Raw genomic sequence first — 21,116 nt, forward strand, 5'->3', positions numbered from 1 at the left:
ACTTACCTTCACTAACTGTGGACAACAGTGCACAATACACAGAATACAAACTGCTCCTTCAATTAGGACCAGGAAACAGCTGTCAAAGCTTTCAGATAAAACGTAACTGTTTCCAATCATTCTTTTGATCTATCCAATGACAAACAAATACCCCTTAATATTTGATTCTAGCATAACAGGTGTGATATAAATGCACAAACAAACTTAACACCAGACTAGATAGAAGGTGTCATTTATTTACCCCCTTAGTAAGATTCTTAGCATCAGTATCTTTAGGCACCTTGAGCACACACATTTTAATGTAAGAAACTATATTGAACATTTTGAGCATACTGTGTACTTACACAAACTAAAAAGGCAAAGTCTTTACCTTGCTATAATTTAAACATCAGATAAGCAAACAGAAAGAAGACATACAGCAATAAACACAGAGAGGGATGCATTAAGAAGTGATTAATAGGCAGTAACAGGAATTGCTAGAAAGAGGAAAGGTGCACAGAAATTAATTTAGCTGCTTGGCTGCAAAGCTTGTTTCAGTATGGAAGGTAAAAGGATGGATGGCACAGAACTGGTGGATGGGAGGTAGCAGGACTGAGGCAAAAGGCAGGGTGAAAATGGGCAGGAATAAGCAGCAGAGTGCAGGCCACAGACTGAGCTCTGAAAGACAGAAGGAAAGAATTAAATGTGATGATACAAGACAGCAGCAAATAGTAGTCTGTGCTTCAGAATGTGCTACAAAAAGCACTTCAGGGAAATAATGTGGCATAAGCTGCTTTCTTATTGGATAATTGGGGTAGTAACCCCAAAGACACTGACATTTTTAGAGGCTTCTATAGGTTTCTGATATTTTGCCAAATGCTGCAGATCCTGCAAATGGGAATGGAGAGAAAGGGATACTGGAGTACTTAGGGGGAATCTCAAGCCCTGCACCAACAATCACATTTATCAAGCCCTGGGAAACAGTTCCAGTGTAAAAACCTGTAAGAATGAATGACATTTTCTCATGACTTTTTATGGAAACATGTAGCATCAAAGGTGAGACTCAAAGAACATTACTTGCATTTTCTGTACTTCTGCTTTCTGAATCAAAGACAGCTCTTTCTCCTGCCCGAAATACTCCAGGCTGCACTTTAGCATTGCCATTCATTAATTAGTGATGCAGGGATTATATCTACCACATCAAACTCCCTCCACTTAGTCAAAGCAGTCCTTCTGCCACACAGCATCAATATTCACAACCCACATCATCTCAGAAAATATTACATTAAGAAATTCTCCTTTCTGCTCAGTTACTGAGTTCTCTATGCTGGTACTGTATCTCAGAAACTACTAAAATCAAGTAAGCATGTTATGATGCTGGAGCAGAGAACACAGTGATGGGGGGGGGGTGGGGGGGGGAGGTTCCTATATTTAACTTTTTTTCCCCCCCAGGAAAAAATCAGCAATCCTAAATCCACCTTGATCTCCATACACAGGTGTACGCACAAGTGCTTCTCAACTTGGAAAGAATTCTTTCCTAGCCCAGGACTCCTTCAAATCAATGTTCTCTTATTTTCCTGTGACAGACATATGGGACTCTTCATCTGTTAAACTTTAAACATCCATAAAGTGTTGGCAGAACTGGGTCCTGTGTTTGGAAACACTAGAGGGATAAATGCTAAAGTAAACTCAGTGTTTCCCATTATATGGATCATTACACTGAAGCTTAAAGAGCTTTTAGGTACTTGTTGTACCTCAATGCACGAAGGACTTGCTTTTCAAAATTGCACAAAAGCATATTTCTTGTTGATATTTGGGGTTTAGAAATGAAGCAATTTACTAAGTCTCTACTCTTTAAGCTGCAACAGGACCTCTTCTGCCTGTCCTTTTTTTTTAAATAGAAGTGAATCACATTGCAGTAGATAAATCTCTTACTCATTGTTTAAAAAGAAATTCCCAAAAACTGATCAGTAAAATTACCTAGAAAGTATACAGATAAGATCAAGACATTCTGACATCCAGACCTTTAGTCCTTACTCACTTTTTCTTGCTTTAATTCACTTTAGCCCCAAACACATCCTGATTATTAAAGCTGAGCCAGTTCAAAAACATGCATACATGGTCAAACAACCTCACAGTCAAAATCCATTTTGAAACTATATTAAAAGCCATTTGCCAATATCAGGAATTTTTTTTCTCAACTTGCCTGTGGTGGGAATTACAAAACCTTATGCCTGAATGTGTGCCTTGAATGCTCTGGCATCAACACCTAAGTAATGAAATCTTCATTAAGCCAGTTTGTAATCCAAAAGAAAATACAAACTTCGTAGAAGGAAGAGCAATTTTATTTAAATGCCTGTGAAGCTACTAGGGAAAAAAAGCTAAGAAATTTGTCAGTGTCTGTGTTCGTAGCTACCAGATCTGGTTTAGATTTCTGATGGAGTAGTCTTCCACTGGAAAATGCTGAATTAGTGAAATCATTATGTTTCTCAGAAATAGTGACTTAATAAACTCTTGATAAAAAGATTTCAGAAGCCCTTATCACTGGAATTAAGGCATTTTACTCAAAGAAAGTGATTCAACTTTTATTGAAATAAAATGGAAGAATTGTTTATTTATCTCCCCGCTTTCAATTCCAAATAGAATACAGTCTACAAACCAATTGCCTTTTACAGCAGTCAGTTATTGAAACTTTACACAGCAACAAAAAAATCCACCAAAACCCCGCTGAAAACAAGCCCACATGTATATCCATTCAGCCATGGCACTGTAACACCAGGGCACACAGCTTTTAGGAGACAGGCCCCCACAGCAAACCTGACCACAACACCAACCCTTCAGAAAGCAAGAGAGGTTACAAAACTCTTATCAATCTTCTCCTTTCCCCTTGCTATACTACACCTTGTACACCTCCTGAAACATTTTTATTCATTACTGAAATAGAAAACTTCATGCTTCCTGAGCTCAAGCAGATATGAAGGATAATGTTACATAAAATTCATTATATTGGAGAAAACTCGCTGTGTTTAAGAGGAAGCGAGGAGTGTACAAGCTTTAAATATTGAAATAAAATAGCATTTCTGGTTTAAACTTATGAAATGGAATGGTGTCAACCAACAGACTCTAATTCTCTAGAGTATTATGAATTTTGAACTTGGATTTTTCCCCCTTAGTACTGTTTCACTGGGTTACAGAAAACAGAGCAATTAATTTTGATACTCAAAACAATTCTTGTGCTTGCTTGTGACAGACTGATGCATTAGACAAAGTAGAATTGGCTCATGGCTCTGTTCTTGAAGGGTCAGAAGGCTGAACTCTACTGGCCATCCCATCCTTCTGCAGAGGAAAAAGTGTGAGTCTATGAAACATGCCATAAATGAAAGGAAAAATGATCTGTGCTCCCATTTAAAAAACTGTGAAGTGAATTCTCATTTTGTGGTTTCAGCTACTGTTCACTAAAACTCCTACCAGTTTTGGAAACATGCCCAAGTGTAACAGTACAGAGAGCCACAGTTCAATTACGCCACTGTGCCTGAATCCAGGAAGGTAATTAAATTAATTCAAATACACTCTGCTGAATACCTGTCACATCTGCTCCTGATTACTCTTATTAAGCCCAAAAAGGCAAGGAAAAATGCATTTATTCTCTCTACAAACACACTCTCAGGAGTTTTCAGCAATATCAAAGAGCTATCTCCCTCCATATTAAAAACTGTTCTTCAGTAAATGGGTAGCAGAGATTTAACTATGGGACTCAAGAGAACCTCTGCGTGGGTGGCTGACAACTCACCTTGGAACACCAAACACATCACGCAATGACCAACTTTTAATCCTGTGCTGTGTACAGATCAGACTGATAGAGCAGCCTGCTTGCCTCAGTGCTTCAGCATCTGCCTTGAGGACAGCCCACTCCTCCACGGCCTCCCTGCTCTGCTCTCAACACCCTGCTCTGAGCAGAGCTGTGCCCCTCTGGCAGAACACACAGCTCCAGGAAAACTTGTGTTTCACAGTGGAAATGTGCAGGTCTCAAGTGCAGAGTGCTTTGGGCAACACACAATACACAGACACTGAAAGGTTAATCTGAAAGCCCCCAAGAGCTTCTTTCTTATTAACAGGTAGTGGGAGAGAGGGTGGGAAAAGCATCTAAGACATCCCTACATGGGAAGGTGCACAACAGATGGTGCTGACATACACACACACATCCCTGCCACATGTCAGACCCTCCCTTCCACATGAAGTCTTTATAGAAGTGCTTTCCCATACATGTCAGGTACAGGGATGCAAGCTGCCCCAGGATGTGAAATTCATCTGCCTTGGCCCCTCTAAAGCTGCCAATAAAGGTAAACTGGCAGATCCTACGGCAGAGATCCTTTTTTTCCAGGAAGAGGAGAGTTTCATAAAACACTAATGAAAACTTACTCAGCATCTAAATTGTCACAAATTCAGATTTTTTGAATCAGTATCCTACAAGGAGTGACAGCTTCTACTGTTCCCAAGTATCACCCACCTCTCCTAAGCATACATGGAGTTTAGTTTCTTTAATCTTGCAATAAGCCAATGGACTTTCACCTGCTCTGTAGAAGAGCATGCTGTCTTCTACACCCTGAAACAAAAATGTTTTGTTCAACTAGAAAATCAATTGAAAAATCAAGGTTAGTGCTCAATCTTTGACCAGTTAAACCAAAAGAAAGAAAGATATGTTGACCCACAGGGATATCTATCATCTCAGAAACACCATGCAGAAATTAAGAGTAGACATGATCAGTAAAACACTACAGAGATGTCACTACACTAGAAGTGCAAGACTGTGGAAAGCATGAAGGGTTTTCATTCTGACAAAAAAAGGAGAAAAAAGAATTCACAGGCTTACTAGCTTGCCATAAGCCTCAAAGGATGGATCTAGTTCTACTGGCAGTATCACAGACTTGCAAAGATAGAGATGTTTGTCCCCTTCCTTTCTGCCTTCATGCCTCCCTCCCTCAGAGACAGAATTCTTGTCACACATTCAGAATAGCTGAATGTGTATGAGAAACTTTTTTTGCCACTCAGTTTTTAATGCTTTTTAACTAACAGAAGGCCTTCTTTTTTAACTTCCAGGGGTAAAGCACCAATTTAATTAACTATTATTTTCATGTACAAACTTGGTAACCAAGGGATTCTCCTTCCCAGACCACAAGACTGACATATCCACAGAGGTACCACACCACTTGCACTGAACCAGTTTGCAGGAGACTTGGCAACAAAACAACATTTTTTCAGAAGTCAGCAATGCCAGGAAACTATGTTGAAGCAGGTGGTGGAGCCAGTATCTAGGGATACCAAGGAAGAGGATGACAACCAGTAGACTCCACCCAATGCAACTTCTTTCCTCCCAGTACAGACCCCTAGCAAATAGCATTGCTATTTAGGAACCAAGATAAAGGCTAGGCATGCTGGATAAAATACAAATTATATGTGCATATATGTGTATTATATATAAATAAAAATATATACACACTCTTTCAAAAAACTTGAAAATCAACAAGACCTGGGGAAAGACACACATGTATTTATGAAGCAGCATCTACAAAAAATACCACTGGCACCAGACATGGACTGGGAATGGTCCCGAACACAGAAATCACAGAACCAGCATAAGATTTAAATCAAAATAAGAAACTCATACTCTACAATTTAAATACTTTTCTCCTATCTGCTTTGGAGCCTTCTGGACAAGCACTCACTTTTTTTTTTTTTTAAACCACTAAATGAAAACAGATATTCTTCTGCTCTTACTTAAATCCCAGCTGAGATTGCAGAGAAGAAAATGTGGCAATATGCAACTGCAAGAGTTGGCAACATCATACCAACTGTTTGCCTGTGGTATCTAAAATGTAAGCTTTTGCACCTCAATTCCCAACTTTCAGGGTGCTGGCAGCTTTGTAAGTTTGAATTCTGTTTTCTCCACATGCCTCAGTCCCCACAACCAACTCTTTCTCCAGCAGATGGAATACAATTACAACAAGAATTTTCAGATTAAAAAATCCCACCATGCTCTACAACTCTGCAAAGAAACAGGAACAAAATTGAGAGTACTCCAATCTCACTGCTCTATTGACTCTTACCTTTACTTAGAGCTATATAAAGCTTTTATAGATTAAGTCTACATAGCATCAATGACATCTCTTGGCAAAGCATGACTTGAAAAAAGCGGAATATCCTTTGTTAGGATATTAAATGAGAAATTAACAAAATGTACTGGGCAAAACAAAATCCTTTTTATTAAAAAAATCCTGCAGCAAGTCACACAGATAAAACAGCGAAAAAGAAAACTTCAGGGCATGTCAGCTAAGCAAACCTCTCTGAGAGTTTCTGACTGGTACAACACTTGTCTGCTTTTAAAACTTTTAGTATGTCACAGATAATTTAGTTCCTTCAAGTGCAGACAAAAAAATAGCAGGGGACAGAGGTACAATTTTCCTCACTACAGGAAAAGCATTTGCAGGAGCATGAGAGACTGGAGAGCCTGGGGTGGGGGAGGAAGGCAGCTATAAACACAACAACCACTGAGAAATGATTCAATAGGTGTTTGTGTCTTACAGTCCTGACACTGATCTGCCACTTACAGACCTTCTGGGTTTTAATGTTCAGATACTTCTGGTCTTCTTTCTTAGCATTGAAACTACATAACACACATTTTATAGGAGACAATGACCCAGAGGTTTTGACTTGCCAGCTGTAACAGTGCAAACGAGGGGCAGATCCAACATTTTGAACACAGCACTCTCAGACTTCCAACTCCCCCCTGCAAACATTGTCTCCTCCTACTAGAACACACCTGCAGCTCTCTCCTTTGTGCGGCTCTACACGCAAGTTTTATCATTCATTCATTCAAACATCATGCTGAAGAAATGCACCACTACAATCACGTCCTCTGGACTGAAGCACAGACTGCAATCCCAAGATTTGCTGTGCATGACTCACAATCAAGAAATGGCCTAAGCTCTCACAAAGCTCTTTATTAGATAAAGAAGAAAGATACAAAACAGATTCCAGAGCCAAATGATGACTCAGGGATCATCCTGTGGTACTTAGTCATTCTGAATTGGGGGACCAGCGGATTTGGCCCCAAAAGCTGTTTCAAGTTCCTGAGGATATGGGATGGTGACAGATAAACCAAACACCCTGCATCCTGTTTTATTTATCTGGGGTCTATCTTGCCAATCTGGAAGGTCTTCTAGAGTTTCACAAACTTCTGTATTTTCTTATAGATACTACCTTGTGTAAGCATCATATAACTAGCACAGCAGGGGAAGGTGTAGTCCTTTCCAGAAAAGAAACAGCAGAGGACAATATAGGGCATCTCTCCACAGGCAACAGGAGGCTTCTAGGTCATACACACTCATTGTAAATGTATGTGGCATGGCAGTAGATAAGAGAAAAAATGTGGCTGCCTTCCCAGTGACCTCATGAACTAACAGATGGCATAGCAATTCAGTTTCATACTTTACTTTTCCTAACATGGATGTTAGGGGGGTGAGGGGGGAGAACGAGCTTCCCAAATGAATCTGAAGAGATGTGAGGGATGACACTCTGAATGCCATTCAGACGCACAAAGGCTACAACCATTCATTGCAATCAAACCCCAACTGCAAATTCCTCAAAGCCATCCCAGCATTTCTTCATGTCCCACACATGCAGGTCTGCATTTTGCTGTCATTTTCTGCTCAGAATTCTTTAGTCCCCATCTTGCTCAAATTGCTCTGCAGAGCAACATTTTCCCTCAGCACTGCCAGGCACTGCTCACTGGCTGCTCAAACCAGGCACCACCAGGAGCTGCAACATTCAGGAGATTCAGTTTGCTCCTCTGATTTTGGCAAGCTGCAATTCGTTCATTCCACATCTGCTGCAAGACTCCCAGCTTGTTTTCAGGCCAGTGACGTTAAAGAAATGGGGATCTTCACAGATTGTGGTACCAGGGGTTCTATAAATCTTGTCATATATGCATATATTTAACAGGAATTTTATGCTATCATCTCTTTCTTACAAAAGTTTCATACCTATTTGGTGTTTTCTGGTGAGCAGCTCCTCTGAGCACATCCTTCCTCTCTCACCAGGTAACTGACTGACTCCAGTTCCCTTCCTGCTTCAGGGTGTGTCCTCTTGACAAGCCAACCCACTCTTTTATAGCTCCTGTTGTTCTTACTAGTTACAGCTGTGGCCTGTTGAAGTTAGGCCTTCTCCTCATTTTGATAATTAGCCCAGCTGCAAATCCTTAGGGGTAAGATTACTTTATATACCATCTCCATTCTATCCCCCCACATATAAATATGTTAAATTTGAGGAAATATGGGAGAGGCCCTTGCCAGAGAAGGCACACTAATGTTACATTAAAAATCCAACTATTTCCTATATGCTAAGAAGTTACTCATTTTTTTTTCTGTGAAAGACCAGAGGAAATTTGCTGGACTACTCTGGGGAATTTAAATGCATTTTCAGAGAAAACTAGATATCAATCCCAGAAATCATTCCCCATTTTGCATCCTTACCCTTAAACATCTGCCTAATCCAGAAGCCAGCCTGGGCTGATGGCCAGTGCTCTTTCATTACAGGATGAGCAATCTCATCAACAACTGGGTAACCAAGCGTAGCAAGTGCAGGACTAAGAAAGTGACAGGGCCTGTTAGAGTAAGATTTGTTGAATAAAATGATACACTGCTGATGACTCTTCATTTAAAACCTTGACACCGATTTAGGTTTAATTGTCAGAATGTGCTGGAAATGTCCAGTCTAATTTTATCACTTATTTCCTTAGCAGAATCCCTGATCCTCTGTTTTTAACCAACACTGCGTGAGAGGCTTTGTTCCCTGCTTTACCTTAATTTTCAAAACTTAACTGAGTTTGGCATTTGCATGATGACTGAAGCTGACAACTTGATTGCTGCCATAATTTCTTATTTTCTCCAGGAAAAAGAGCCACAGAATCTGTTTGTAGCCCATGATGTAGTTCTCCACATTGCCTCTTGGTTAACTTTCTTGTGGAAAGGACATTCAAAAGCAGAGTCTAAACACAGAGTTTGGAGCTGAGAACTGCAGTAAGCATAAACAGCATTCCCTACAGGGCTGTTTTACCCCACTGTCTTTGGGACATCTCTGCACTTTTGGTACAGAGACACCAAAGCTGGGTTCATATGAGGGACCAGAGATGTCAAGAGTATGGAGCAGACACACAGTTGCACCAGCTCTGATACTTGAAGCCTTAACTAGTAACCTAAAAATGTACTTTTTGCTTGCAGTCTACAGCCAAAGGTTAATCATAAATCTTTCTTTGCAGCCTACAAGTCAAGGTAAACTACCAAGCATGCAGAGCAGCTGAGCTCTGTATCTGGTTGAAGGTAAAAATGTAAACTCTGCCTTGAACTCCTGCTGTCAGGCTACAGACATGGAGTTCCTGATCACAAGCCTTTACTGATAATCTCAGAACTTCACTAACTCTGGCCCACTTCTCAGAACACAGAGACATAGGTAGTGCTTGTAGAAATATGAAATACTTGAACCTGCAAGACAGCAGGCTTCCAGAAAGCCCTGCTATTTAGAAACTGCATCTGGAGTGAAAACCCTTCATTGTTTAAGACAAAGGAAGGGAAAGTCCTTGAGTCTCTTGCTAAGGAGCTCCCTCCACAGCTGCAAGAAGCAGTTGGAGGCATCAGCCACAGCACGAGGTCTCCAACCTCTATGACAGGATTGCATGGCTATCAGTAAGTCCAAGTCCACAACAGCCTCCTTGGTCAATGCAAGGAAGATGAAAAGGCTAAGCACCTAGGAGAAGGAAGAGCTCCCAGCCTCACTCACCATCCCCCTGGCCCAAACCTTCCAGGCAGGCTGCCAAGTCTTTAAGCCCCACTGCCAGGAAGCTGGGAACTCAAACAAATGAGAAACTGGACAGTTTTTCAATAAAGTATCTTGCTAAAACTAGGACGCCTCTGCCATTTTGCAGAGAATGCTGAATCAGCACAGAACATCCTTGCGTGGGAAATTGCTCCCCAGAGCACTGGCACACTTAGCAAATCCTAGACAGTTAGCTGAGGAGACATGGAGATTTCCCTCAATACTACACTTAAAAAGGCAAAGTAAAATCAAGAAATTAAAACCTCTTGGGATTAGCACTGCTCTGAAGAATGAGTTCATACTGTCTCTGCTCCCAAATTAGACTGTTTCTTTAATCACCACAGCTAAACTCATTATATATTCTTACCAGCAATATGCTATTAATATCAGATGAGAGCAGATAGCCTTGCCCTGCACAAGACAATGTGTTTTTTTTCCGTTTTAAAATATTAATTCCTCTGTAACGCAGAAAATTCTAGGAGTTTTAAAGCACTCTTTGTATCATGAAAAAGGCAATATAACTAACGAGCAACAGCAAAAATGGAAACAAGATTAAGATATTGCAATTCAATTTCCTAGAAAATAATGTGCCACCAGCTGTGTAAGCTTTCCTGTAGCTAAAACAAATATTCTGAAAACAAATGGGTAGATGCTTTATACTGTAGCCTGTCTCCTGAGCAGTCAGACCTCCAAAAGAACTCTCAAGTTGCCTCTTAGATTGTACAAGGGCTTTAAAGACAGCCATAGAACACACTGATTTGATAAGCAGGACTCTGAGCTATCTTTAATTTTTATGTTCAGCTCATTAACTCTGAGCTCCTGCAGACACATGCAGTACTGCCACCACACACACTCTATGGTCCCTGAACGCAACAAATCAGCAGCACAATGTGCACCATTCCTCTGGCACGCCAGGCAAGACACATGCTGCCTCCAGCAGCTGGACTCTTTGGTTTTCTCTCCCAAACAGGGAGGTAAGGGCCCACCTGCTGATTCCAGTGACAGGCACTGTGCATTCTGTAGAGTTTCCTCTTCTGGAAACTGTGAAGTGGCCTTGTTCGGGCAGATGTGCTCACATTAGTCACAGAGACAGATCTGAGCCTTGTCCTGTCTCTTCTTCTTTTCTTGATGTGCTGATGGTCAAGCAGCCAGCTGCTTGAAGAGGAAACCTCTCTGTTGTCTGAAGCTCTGCAGTTTCATGAATAATGAGGAGAGGAAATACAAAACGTCAGATATGCTCCACATGCACAGGCCAAGATTTCACACACTGATTAGCATTAGCTATCTAATTCTAAGAGAATTTTATAAACACCACAAGGTTTTAGCATGCTGTTTCAGACAATTGTGTATGTGCTTTGTTTGCTAGTTAATTACTTTCATATCAGGTCAGGAAAGGGAGTTTATCATTGTTCTTCGCCTTTGTGCTCATGGAAACTAATGTCAAAATGAAGCTAAGCCCTCAAGTATATATCAAGTTTTGTTTTTTACAAATTCAAGATCTCTCTAATATTTTTAACACATATGAATTTCAAGTTACAATAATTTTTCCCTGGATACTGACGTTCCATTTAAGACAGCAGTCATGCTAACATAAAGGAGACCTACAGTTCTGTCCTAATACTTTCAAGATTTTCTGGTTTTGCTCAAGAACTGAAAGTAAAGCTTCACAAACCAGCGATCGTTCAGCACAGGGTTGCAACTCGCTGTGAAGCATTTGCAGCAAAATTAGGAACTCTGCAACTTCAAGTGTAGAGAGTCAAAATCAAGTGCACAGATGTGGCCAAAAGCAGTGGAAGCCCCTGCATGTATGTGTAGAACAACCTCACACCATTCTCACCAACCTACAGCCTGTCTGGTGACCAGAACAGGCAACACTACAAGGCAAGAATTTAAAACACTCTCCCACTTGGGTGGGAATGACTCAATGGGAAGAATGAACTTCCCTGCTCTAGGTATTCCTGATTTTATTTACATTTGATTTATATCAACATCTGCCTGCAAAGTTGAAGGCTTGCTGCAAGAAGCCCTCCAGTGTGCTTTTACTTTTACAATACTGAAGACCTTGATCACAGCTCTGGACTGTCTGAGCAGTGCAACTACACAAGGTATTTTGGCCTTGGTTCATAACAGGTCATCTATCTGCACAAATAATTATTTTGTCTTATGACAAGTTTTATTAGTAAGGTTGTGACGCAATAGAACATGAAAATGAGTTTATTACAAGGTCACTTATAAATCTTTTTTGACAGGTGGTATTCTTTTACCAGTATATTTTTATTAAATGAAAGGGCTTGTAATGGAAGCGTGATTAAATACCATCCCATGCTGTGTTGGAGTGGTAACAAGGCTTTACAGGCTTGAGCTGTCTTCCTGACACAGCAATATAATCCAATAAGCAACACAGACACATGAAAACAACATGCTAATTAACAGAGGGGATTGTACAAAGCATTTAGAGGAACATACCAGTGAGCGCCAAGAAAAAGCCCAAAATACTGAGGCATGACATTCCTAATGTTAACACTGGATTTTTAAGGCTTGAGAAAGAAATACAAGGTTTACAGTCCATGGAAAAGATTTCTTAAAATATTCTCTCTGAATTCTCAACAACACTTTCTAAGTCAGATGGTTCCAAGCTCAACTTGTGGATTTCCACATACCTCTCCCTTAACTGAGAGACAACTTAGACAGATAAATTAGAACAAAAAGCTCCTCAGCCTGGCTCTTCAACTTCTGTGATTTCTGCCTTTGTTCTGGTGGTCTGCCAAGGCCCTTGGTAATTTCCCTGCAGTCTCTGACATCTGCTGTGTTTACCCTCCCGTGCCTTGCAGCATTGCACCACTCCAGTTTCAGATGAAGAGATCTCATCTTCGTGGCCTGGAGCTCCAGTACTTGGCAGTGGGGTTTTCCTGACACTTTTGTAAAAGGTTTCCCAATGAAGCTCTGAGTTACCCATTTGGCTTGATCTTAGTCTGAGTATTTTTCAAAATGTGATTCCACAGAACAGCAAAATGAACCACGACCAAATGTGGAAGTCATAAATTTGCCAGAATGCTCCTTTCAAAGCTCATAGGCGTGCCTTTCTTGCTCCTAACCTTACTTCCAGATGCAAGCCTGCACGGCCAGCCATCAGACAGGCACTATTTGTCCTGAAGAATTAAATTTTTCCTTCCTGTCCCTTCATAAGAAAGCGGGTATCACTAACTTAGGGAACTGCTTCTGTGAGCATCTACCTTCATGTAATGCTTTGGGCTAATCTTGGCACCTAGATTCAACTGAGCAAGGAAAAGAACACACAAAAAAATGAAGGCACTAATGTAATTAGGCCTTGACAGATGGCAATTCAAGGTTACCCACATTCAGTCCACCAGGAACTGTCCAAGCACCTCCACTTCCACTGAGAACAGACCATGTAACCAACTGTACTGCAACCCCACACTTACCAACCCCAGAGCATCTCATGTTTAAACCTACTTTAAAATGGACAATTGTGGTTTTCACATCAACAGCCTAAGGCTAATTTCAAGAACTTACTTAAGTGAAAATTGCTATCATCTGTTTTTTTCCCATCTCAAAAATAAAAGAATCCCCTTATTTTCTATTTGATTTTGATTTCTGCTTCCTGAAATACTGAATACAGTCAGAATGAACTCAAGAAAAACCAAGGGAAGAAGCAGCTAAGAATTAAGTTAACTGCAGCACGTTAATTATTAATTAATAAGTTAATTCAATTAATTGAACACACAGCTACTACAACAACAAAATACCACCAAAAACCTGAAACATACTCAAAAAAACCTCCAGAAGTAGGAAGCAGTGAATTTCTCTGCAGGATTCTCATGATAACTACTCTATTTTACACATCTTTAATGAACATTATTTATTGGCAGATTTCAAAACATTTCATAAGCAGTAAAAATTTAAAATTAACTGTTTAACTCATGTTTAAGACAGCACCTAGAAAGCCCTAAAATCTCTCAGAGTCCTTTCCAACACCTACCTTGCCAAACTCCAGTTTAGAGCTACAGCACTGAGAAAATCTTCCAAGTCCTAACATTTTTCTTTGGACTTTTTTAGGTCATGAGTAGAAAACAACCAACCTTGGAGAGTGGTCCATGAGCAAACAGTGTGTTACTCATGAAATGGAAAGACTAACTTTGGACTAATAAATAAGGAGAGAATTGGCTTGAAGTTACATCATTAGAGTGTCTCATCATGAAGTTAACTTCACACACTCCTAATAACATTTTTAAAAGCAGGAATTCTACCTCATATGTCTCATGAAAAAGTCAGATTCAAGACACAGCCTAAATGACTCTCTTCTTCCACATACCCATCTCTATTAGCAAATCCTATTTCAGGGCCATTTTCAGTCCACATCTGAGAGGAACCTTCTGATTTTCTCCTACATCATCCATAAACAACTGATACACCAGGAGCAGGGATGACACTAGCCAGGACCCCTTCATCCTTAAATTTAGGGCAGAATCACACAATCACTGTGGAACAGAAGGCAGCTAAAGAGGCTGCCCATCCAAGCTGCTCACTATAATCTCTTTGTGGGAGGCTGCAGCCTCTGCAGCAAAGCTGAAACAGACGGTGTGGCCAGCTCTTCTTGGAGTCAGGAGCCAGGGAATTATGTTCTGCTGCACACTCTGCCATAAACACCCCAGCTCTAGCTGGAAACAGTTTCTAAATCCACCTGATCTTAATTAAGGCATGTGAATAACAGCATCCTCAAAAATCACATTATAAGTATCCCAGGAGAAATATCCAACAACCTAGACCTTTGTAACCGTATTCAATTACCTTAATATTGTTTTGAAACTAATATTTATTACAGCCTGTTCTGTACTTAAAATCTTTGAATAAAAGATAGAATTACTAAGCAGTATGGACTAGCACTGAGAAACATTTTTCTAAAATATTAATTTCAACCTGTAGTCATCCTGAAAGGTAAGTCCATCCAGAACAAAATACCATGAATGGAAAATATTATCTCCAAATTCCTGAAAATGTGGGTGGCAAAGATAAATGTGGCCTTTTATTGAAGACTGATCTGCTTAAAATTAACCAAGATACCACCCTGACACTGACCCCTGCTGAGACACGTGACATTGCTTACGTATTCTACTAATCTAGTTTGTCAGTTTTCCAGAAAAAAAGTTGCACGTGTTATGACAGAATGCTTTAAGTCTCAAACAATCACACTAAATGTGTTCCTGTATTCTTTCACTACTTCACAGACTAATCTTCCAAGTACTTAAATAGTTATAGCGACTATACATTTATGATGTCTTTAGGAACAACACAAAACCCTACTATTTTCAACCTTACAATCAAGACCTGACTTCTCTTGAAGCCTGCAGAAAGCAGCTCTTTTTTTCTTATTTAATATTGTAATGATTATTAGTTCCATCTAGATAACTTTACCAAAGTTATCTTACCTGAAGGAGATACCATTGACCAGCTGTCTGTGTCTACAGGTCTTGGATGAAAGAGATGAAGAAGCTGGAGACAGATTGAGTGGAGCAATTAGGCTGCTGATGATTTCACTTAGTTGTGCACTCTAGAAAAAAATTTAAATTAAAGGTAGTCAGACTTAACCAGACTCAACAGCTCAAAGGTCCTGGGCTCTTGTTTTCCTGCTTAGGCTTTCAGTCTTGTACATCATGGAATAATTATATTTAGTCTCTTCCTGTGAATAACCATGGTGGCGTGGTTTTCTTTCACAATTATTATGTTCAACCCTACCAAAACCCAAATAAACCACCAACAAAACACCACCACAACCCTGAGCATTGTTTATACACTTGAAGTAGTACCCTGAATACATCAGTGACCTCAGTATTGTAACCGAAGGTCTTTAAAAGGAAAAAAGAACCCTGAACACTTTACAGCTGATATTACAACAGCTGCAGCCAGAGCTGCTAACTGGCCATTTGACAAGCATTTCAACAGGGGAAAAAAAAAAAAGGTCAACTGTCTTTTCATTGTACATTTTGTTCACTCAAAGTATTTTTGTTCTTAAAAGAATCCTCTTCATTGCTTATTACAGTTTGACAAAGGTGTTTTTATAAAAGGAAGTGTAACTACTTGAGGACTATTGTAATGACAGACAGAATGGGTAAGATCTTTGGTATCCTCAAAAATAGCAACAAAAGGCAACCACCCTGCCACCCTGCTCTCCTGCAAAAAACCCTGACTTTCAAAACTGACCCAAAACAAATGAAACAAATGTAGCCAATTTGTTAAAACTAAGAATTACTCCTTCCAAAGCAATGAATTGTGGACTGACTCCAAAAACATTTCACAATGATTTTTTGTTTTAAATGTCAGACCTTAAAGGCTATTCACACAATAAATGTAGCCTGCTTAGAGGAAAATGTGTTCTGCACACTGAACAGAAATTAAATGTATCTGAAATGGCACACTTTTTCTTTTTAAAAAAAAACAATCTTTTGCATTACTTTGCTGGATTTTCATTCAGAACTAAGAATATTTAAAACATGAATTGCTAAAGTTTATCCAGTAAGTTCTCCTTACATTTTGAATTTACATTTATATTTATGCAGAAAGAGGAAGAATTTTTTTTTGTTTTATTACAACTCACATACTTTCTGTTAACATTTAGGTGATGTAGTCAGGTTAAAATTTCACATCAGAATAAAAAATTCAGGGATGGATATGAAAGCATAGAAATAACAAGTCAATTATAAAAGAACTGGGCAAAGCAAATAGGATGCCAATAAAATAGTTACCAGATTGATTTAAAAATCTCAGCAGAATTAATTCTGTAAGGAGCAGTCTCTACTGAACATAAGAGTATTAAAAAATAGGCAGACTTTCAAAACACAAGGAAAAATGTACATGTAGCTATGAAAAGGACTTGAAAACGGTATTAATAAAAATTGCCAGCCTTAGTCACTTTTATTCTAAATGACTTTCCTTTTGGTTCACAAGCAAAATTCCTTATTTTTAACAAAGGAATACTTTAACATCAGACTGAAGAATACTATGGGAATATCTGTAGATGTTCTTCAGGCTGCAGCATTGTTGCTCCTGACACTGAACAAGAAACTCAGACTTTCAGAGTTAAGAACATAACTGGTAGTCAAAAAGGCAATCAAACCCCAAGGCTTTTAGTGGTGTAAAAGGGAAGAAATCCAAAGTGTTATGTGAGATGTGTTAGTCTACTTCCATGTCATTTTCAGATCATCAAAGTTCCTGCACCCCTTGGACCAAGTTAGTGGCTACTTACTTGGGGACCAGGAAACAGACACTATCCCTTGAATGATCAAGAGTCTTACTGAAAAGTGTGTTTAATTCTCCAAGCCACCACTTAGAAGAGAGGCCATTCATCACATTCTAAAAATGCTCTTTGGGTTATCTTATGCAATTGCCAGCACTGAGCATATAAATTTCCTGTTTCATTGCTTCCCCACTCCTGCCTGTGATGGACAAGATTTATCAACCAGAGGAAACATTTAAAGAATAGGAAAGTATGACTATCAAATAAGAAAAACTGGCAGAGAGATTCAGAAATAGGCACTAGTACTTAATGCCATTACTTATATCCCTTTTAAAAAATGTGTGAATGACCAGGAGTTTATGTAGAGCAGCAGAGCAACAAATTAATGCCCCACAGTGGCTTTGTTTTACACAAACTGCATAAATTCATGCTGTAAAACACATTTCCAGTATTGATCCTACCACATCCTTTATGTACTTTCAAGCAAAAGAAAATCTTACTGGATTCTACATAGTATTTCCTGGAATTAACCGTGGAAACAGCCATTTTGCACACTGCAAAGCAAAACTCTGCTCACAACTACGTCTCCACTGGACCCGGTGAGCACCTGGAATTCCTCAGCTCCAAACCACAGTCCCACAGTGTTTGAAAAGGCAGATGAACAATTGTATTCTTCTGGAGCTCTTTTTTTTTTTTTTTTAATTTCAAATGCAATATATCTCTGCTGTCAGCTGATCTCTTTCATCTCACATAAAGCTTTTCCTGAAACAACCTATGGAAACTCTTCACTGACCCGACTGTAAAGCAAAAGCAGGTTTGTGGATGGTTCTTAGAGGCTGTTATGTGTCCCTTGGAGGGAAACAATGTGGTAGCACAGACACGTCACAAATAAAAGGTTAATTTGTAAACCTGCTGTACAGAGTAGTTATTTAAGCCCTTCAATTAATCACCACCCAATCCCAGGACTGCAAAATATCTTTCTTTCTGGGAGTCATCACCCTGGAACCTCCCTGTTTCTGAAGTCAATCATTTGGCTTTACTGATGATGTGCGGAAAGAAAAACTCCACAACTTGTACAAGTTGTAAAGTTGGTATTACTTATTTCAGTGCTGTTCCCCAAGGACATGCACACTCCTGAAAATTCCCCAGTTCACTTTATGCTTTAACTTGTTGCATATGAATAAAAAACATATGAACATGCATTAAACTGCCTTATCAATTTTATGAGCCTGTGTAGTTTTTCAGTCATGTTGTTGTAATGTGGTGTTTGCAACCTAGATTCAATTTTTTTGTTTGTTTCAGCCTCAAGGTTGGTGGGGCCTCTTCTTATCTCTCTTTAGTTTGGATGTTTGCACTATTTTTTAAGTAGTCTTGAATCTCTTTTGTTCTCTTCACATTCATATTTTCTGGAAAAATCCCTTCACCCAGGATTTTCTCCTGGGAAGCTGAGAAGCCTCAGAAAAAGGAAAGCAATAATTATCTCACGTGCTTCTCCTGTGTTTTGCTCCTTTGCAATTTGTTTGGACATTGTTTATCCACTGGTGATTATTTCATTGGTTTCTGCTGGGAATTATTTTGACTTGTTGGCCAATCAGGGTCAAGCTGTGTTGAGGCTCTGGAAAGAGTCACGAGTTTTCATTATTATCTTGCTAGCCTTCTGTAAGTAACCTTTCTATATTCTTTAGTACAGTTTAGTATAGCATTCTTTAATATAATATAGTATCATAAAATCATATATTAGCCTTCTGAGAACATAGAGTCAGATGCATCATTGTTTCCTGCCACAGGGCACCCCGCAAATACAATTGTTCTCTCTGTAAACCTTTTTGTGACTACACAAGTTAAAAGACTAAACAAGCAGATTCTAGCTAAATCTAAAATTGCTTTCTATTCCCAGTTAAATTTCCAACCCCCTGTTTCAACTGCCAGCTGGGTTTGGTTTTACTTTACCTGTTTTTCTATGTTTCGTAAAAGCAGAGTAGGGCTGCTGGGTGACATTTCAAAGTCATGCTCCGGCAAAGAATCCTGGCTCTCAATGGCAGCTTGGGAATTCCCTGTGGCGTTTAATAAAGCTTCTTGCTCTGTCAATTGGATCTGCTTCTTCAAAATGTCTTTTGGAAATGGGAATTCTTCTAAGACCACCATCCCCTAGACAACAGCAATTGAACACTGTTGGTTGACAACAGATTAAGCGTCCGAAATAATTTTTAAGGGGCAGTCAAACCTGGCACATTCCTCTTAAATCCTCCTGATGATTTTTGAGCACTTAGCTAGATTTTAAATACACTTCACAGCTAAAATATGGAAATAATAGGCATTAAAAAAAAAACCAAACTGCATCAGTTATGCTACTCCTTGTAACAGCAATCACTCCAGTGCTATACCACTGCTTAAATATCCGTGCCAAAATTCAAATCAGAAATTCTTACTTATTAGAATATTATTATACGATAATTTGCCTGCTGATTTAAGAGGAGGTTTTTCTCTAAAAAATGATCACCCTTTGATTAGAACTTGGTTTTAGTCTTTGCAGTCAATAAACTCTGCTGGAGACATTTTAGAGTGCTCTATTTCTCTTATTCCTATCCATGTTCTATGCACAACATCAAGGCTGTTATTTTTATGTAGCAGAAGTTACACAGTTCTAAGCAAAAGGTTTTTAAAATTTAATAACTGTTTTTTTTAAGGTGAGCATTTTTAGAGTTTCATAACCAGAAGTAACTTTCCTAAATATTCTAGCACTGTCACTACTTTCCAAGACCATTTCCACAAATGTGGTCTCAGATATGGTGTACCATCTAAAGTACCACCTAATAAGATAAATATAACTTTATATGGTAGGGAAATAACAGAGTTTTATAAATAGAACTAGAAAAATAATACCCCTATTGTGTTTTTCACATGACAGATTAGAAAAATGGAAGCCTCTAGTATAATCCTAGGTAATGTATCAGTTGGTTTAAAAGCATAAAATGTTCAACAAAATAAAAGCAAAATTAACCTTGTGACAGCCAAACCCAGTCCTCGAATAGTTCCTTGGTTTGTCATTATCTTGAGCAAATAAATTTAATACCAGAAACAGCTATCAAACCTCTCCAGGCTTTTTTCAAAGAGAAAGGGAAAGAACTTACTTGCTTTTAAAGTACTAACTGTAACTCAAATATCAAGTAGATATTAAAGGAATGGGATCATTATAATTCTGCCTCAAATTTGTCTTTCTAATGAGAATATTCCACTCAATCAAAGGCCAAGGAAGACTGCCATAATGTGAACACAAGGAAACCATACTGCTATTTCTTTAACCAAGACAGACTTCGCCCAGGTTGTGGCTGTGGAAAACTAAGGATCCTGTAGTTTCAGCAAGACCTTTACGGCTGCCTCAGCAGCAACTGGCCTTAAAACATAAAAACCAGTCTCGAAGAGACTTCAAAGAGGAGACTAGGAGAAAAAGTGAAATTGTCTTGCTCTCACTGTGCCTAACTTATTCCACTGTTTGAATTATAAATTCAAAGCTGAGAATAAAGATGTTCTCTAAAAATAAACAAAGGTGCTTGGAAATTTGGTTTAATGCCTAAAAAGGCACAAAGATTCTGAATGTCCATCAAGTCAGAGGTAGATTTTCCACATAGATCATCACCTGCACTTTTCCATTTACAGCAGATGGACACAAACCCAGACCAGCAGCATACTATGGGCAGTACATTCAAGGAAATTCAAGTGGAGAACTAATTTTTGTGTGCCACAACAGGAGGACAAGCTACTTCAACAGCTTTGAACTCCTTTAGAACTTATTATATTTAGGTCTTTTTACTAAAAGGATCATAGGTCATGACCACAGAGAGTCTAAAATGTCTAAAACCAAAATTCTGAGGTCAGAGGAACGGGAAGACACACATTAAAAGTGTTGAAAAGAGGGACATGCACACACCCATGCTTCCAATGGAATTTTATTTTTTGACATTTTAGAAACTTGTTTACCAAACATGGAAAGAGGAAAGCAGAAAAGGAAGAGGGAAAT

General features: G+C 39.1%; 1 protein-coding gene across 7 annotated transcripts in view; it reads right to left on the reverse strand.

Annotated features, from left to right (window-relative positions):
• KANSL1L (KAT8 regulatory NSL complex subunit 1 like) overlaps positions 1-21,116 on the reverse strand; it is a 63,072-nt gene that overhangs the window by 17,697 nt on the left and 24,259 nt on the right. For 6 of the 7 annotated variants that reach the window (XR_005257641.1, XM_038143449.1, XM_038143447.1 and 3 more), the window contains 3 exons: positions 19,049-19,246; positions 15,294-15,415; positions 10,833-11,034 (listed from right to left, as the gene is read on the reverse strand). Coding sequence is in view for 6 of the 7 variants with exons in the window: in XM_038143449.1 (XP_037999377.1) it covers positions 10,833-11,034; positions 15,294-15,415; positions 19,049-19,246 (522 nt within the window). In the remaining variant the exon portion in view is untranslated. The remainder of the gene's footprint in view (positions 1-10,832; positions 11,035-15,293; positions 15,416-19,048; positions 19,247-21,116) is intronic. The other variant, XM_038143450.1, reaches the window with a different exon arrangement.

This window comes from Motacilla alba, chromosome 7 (genome assembly GCF_015832195.1).
Source record: "Motacilla alba alba isolate MOTALB_02 chromosome 7, Motacilla_alba_V1.0_pri, whole genome shotgun sequence".
In the NCBI taxonomy this organism is placed as follows: Eukaryota; Metazoa; Chordata; class Aves; order Passeriformes; family Motacillidae; genus Motacilla; species Motacilla alba.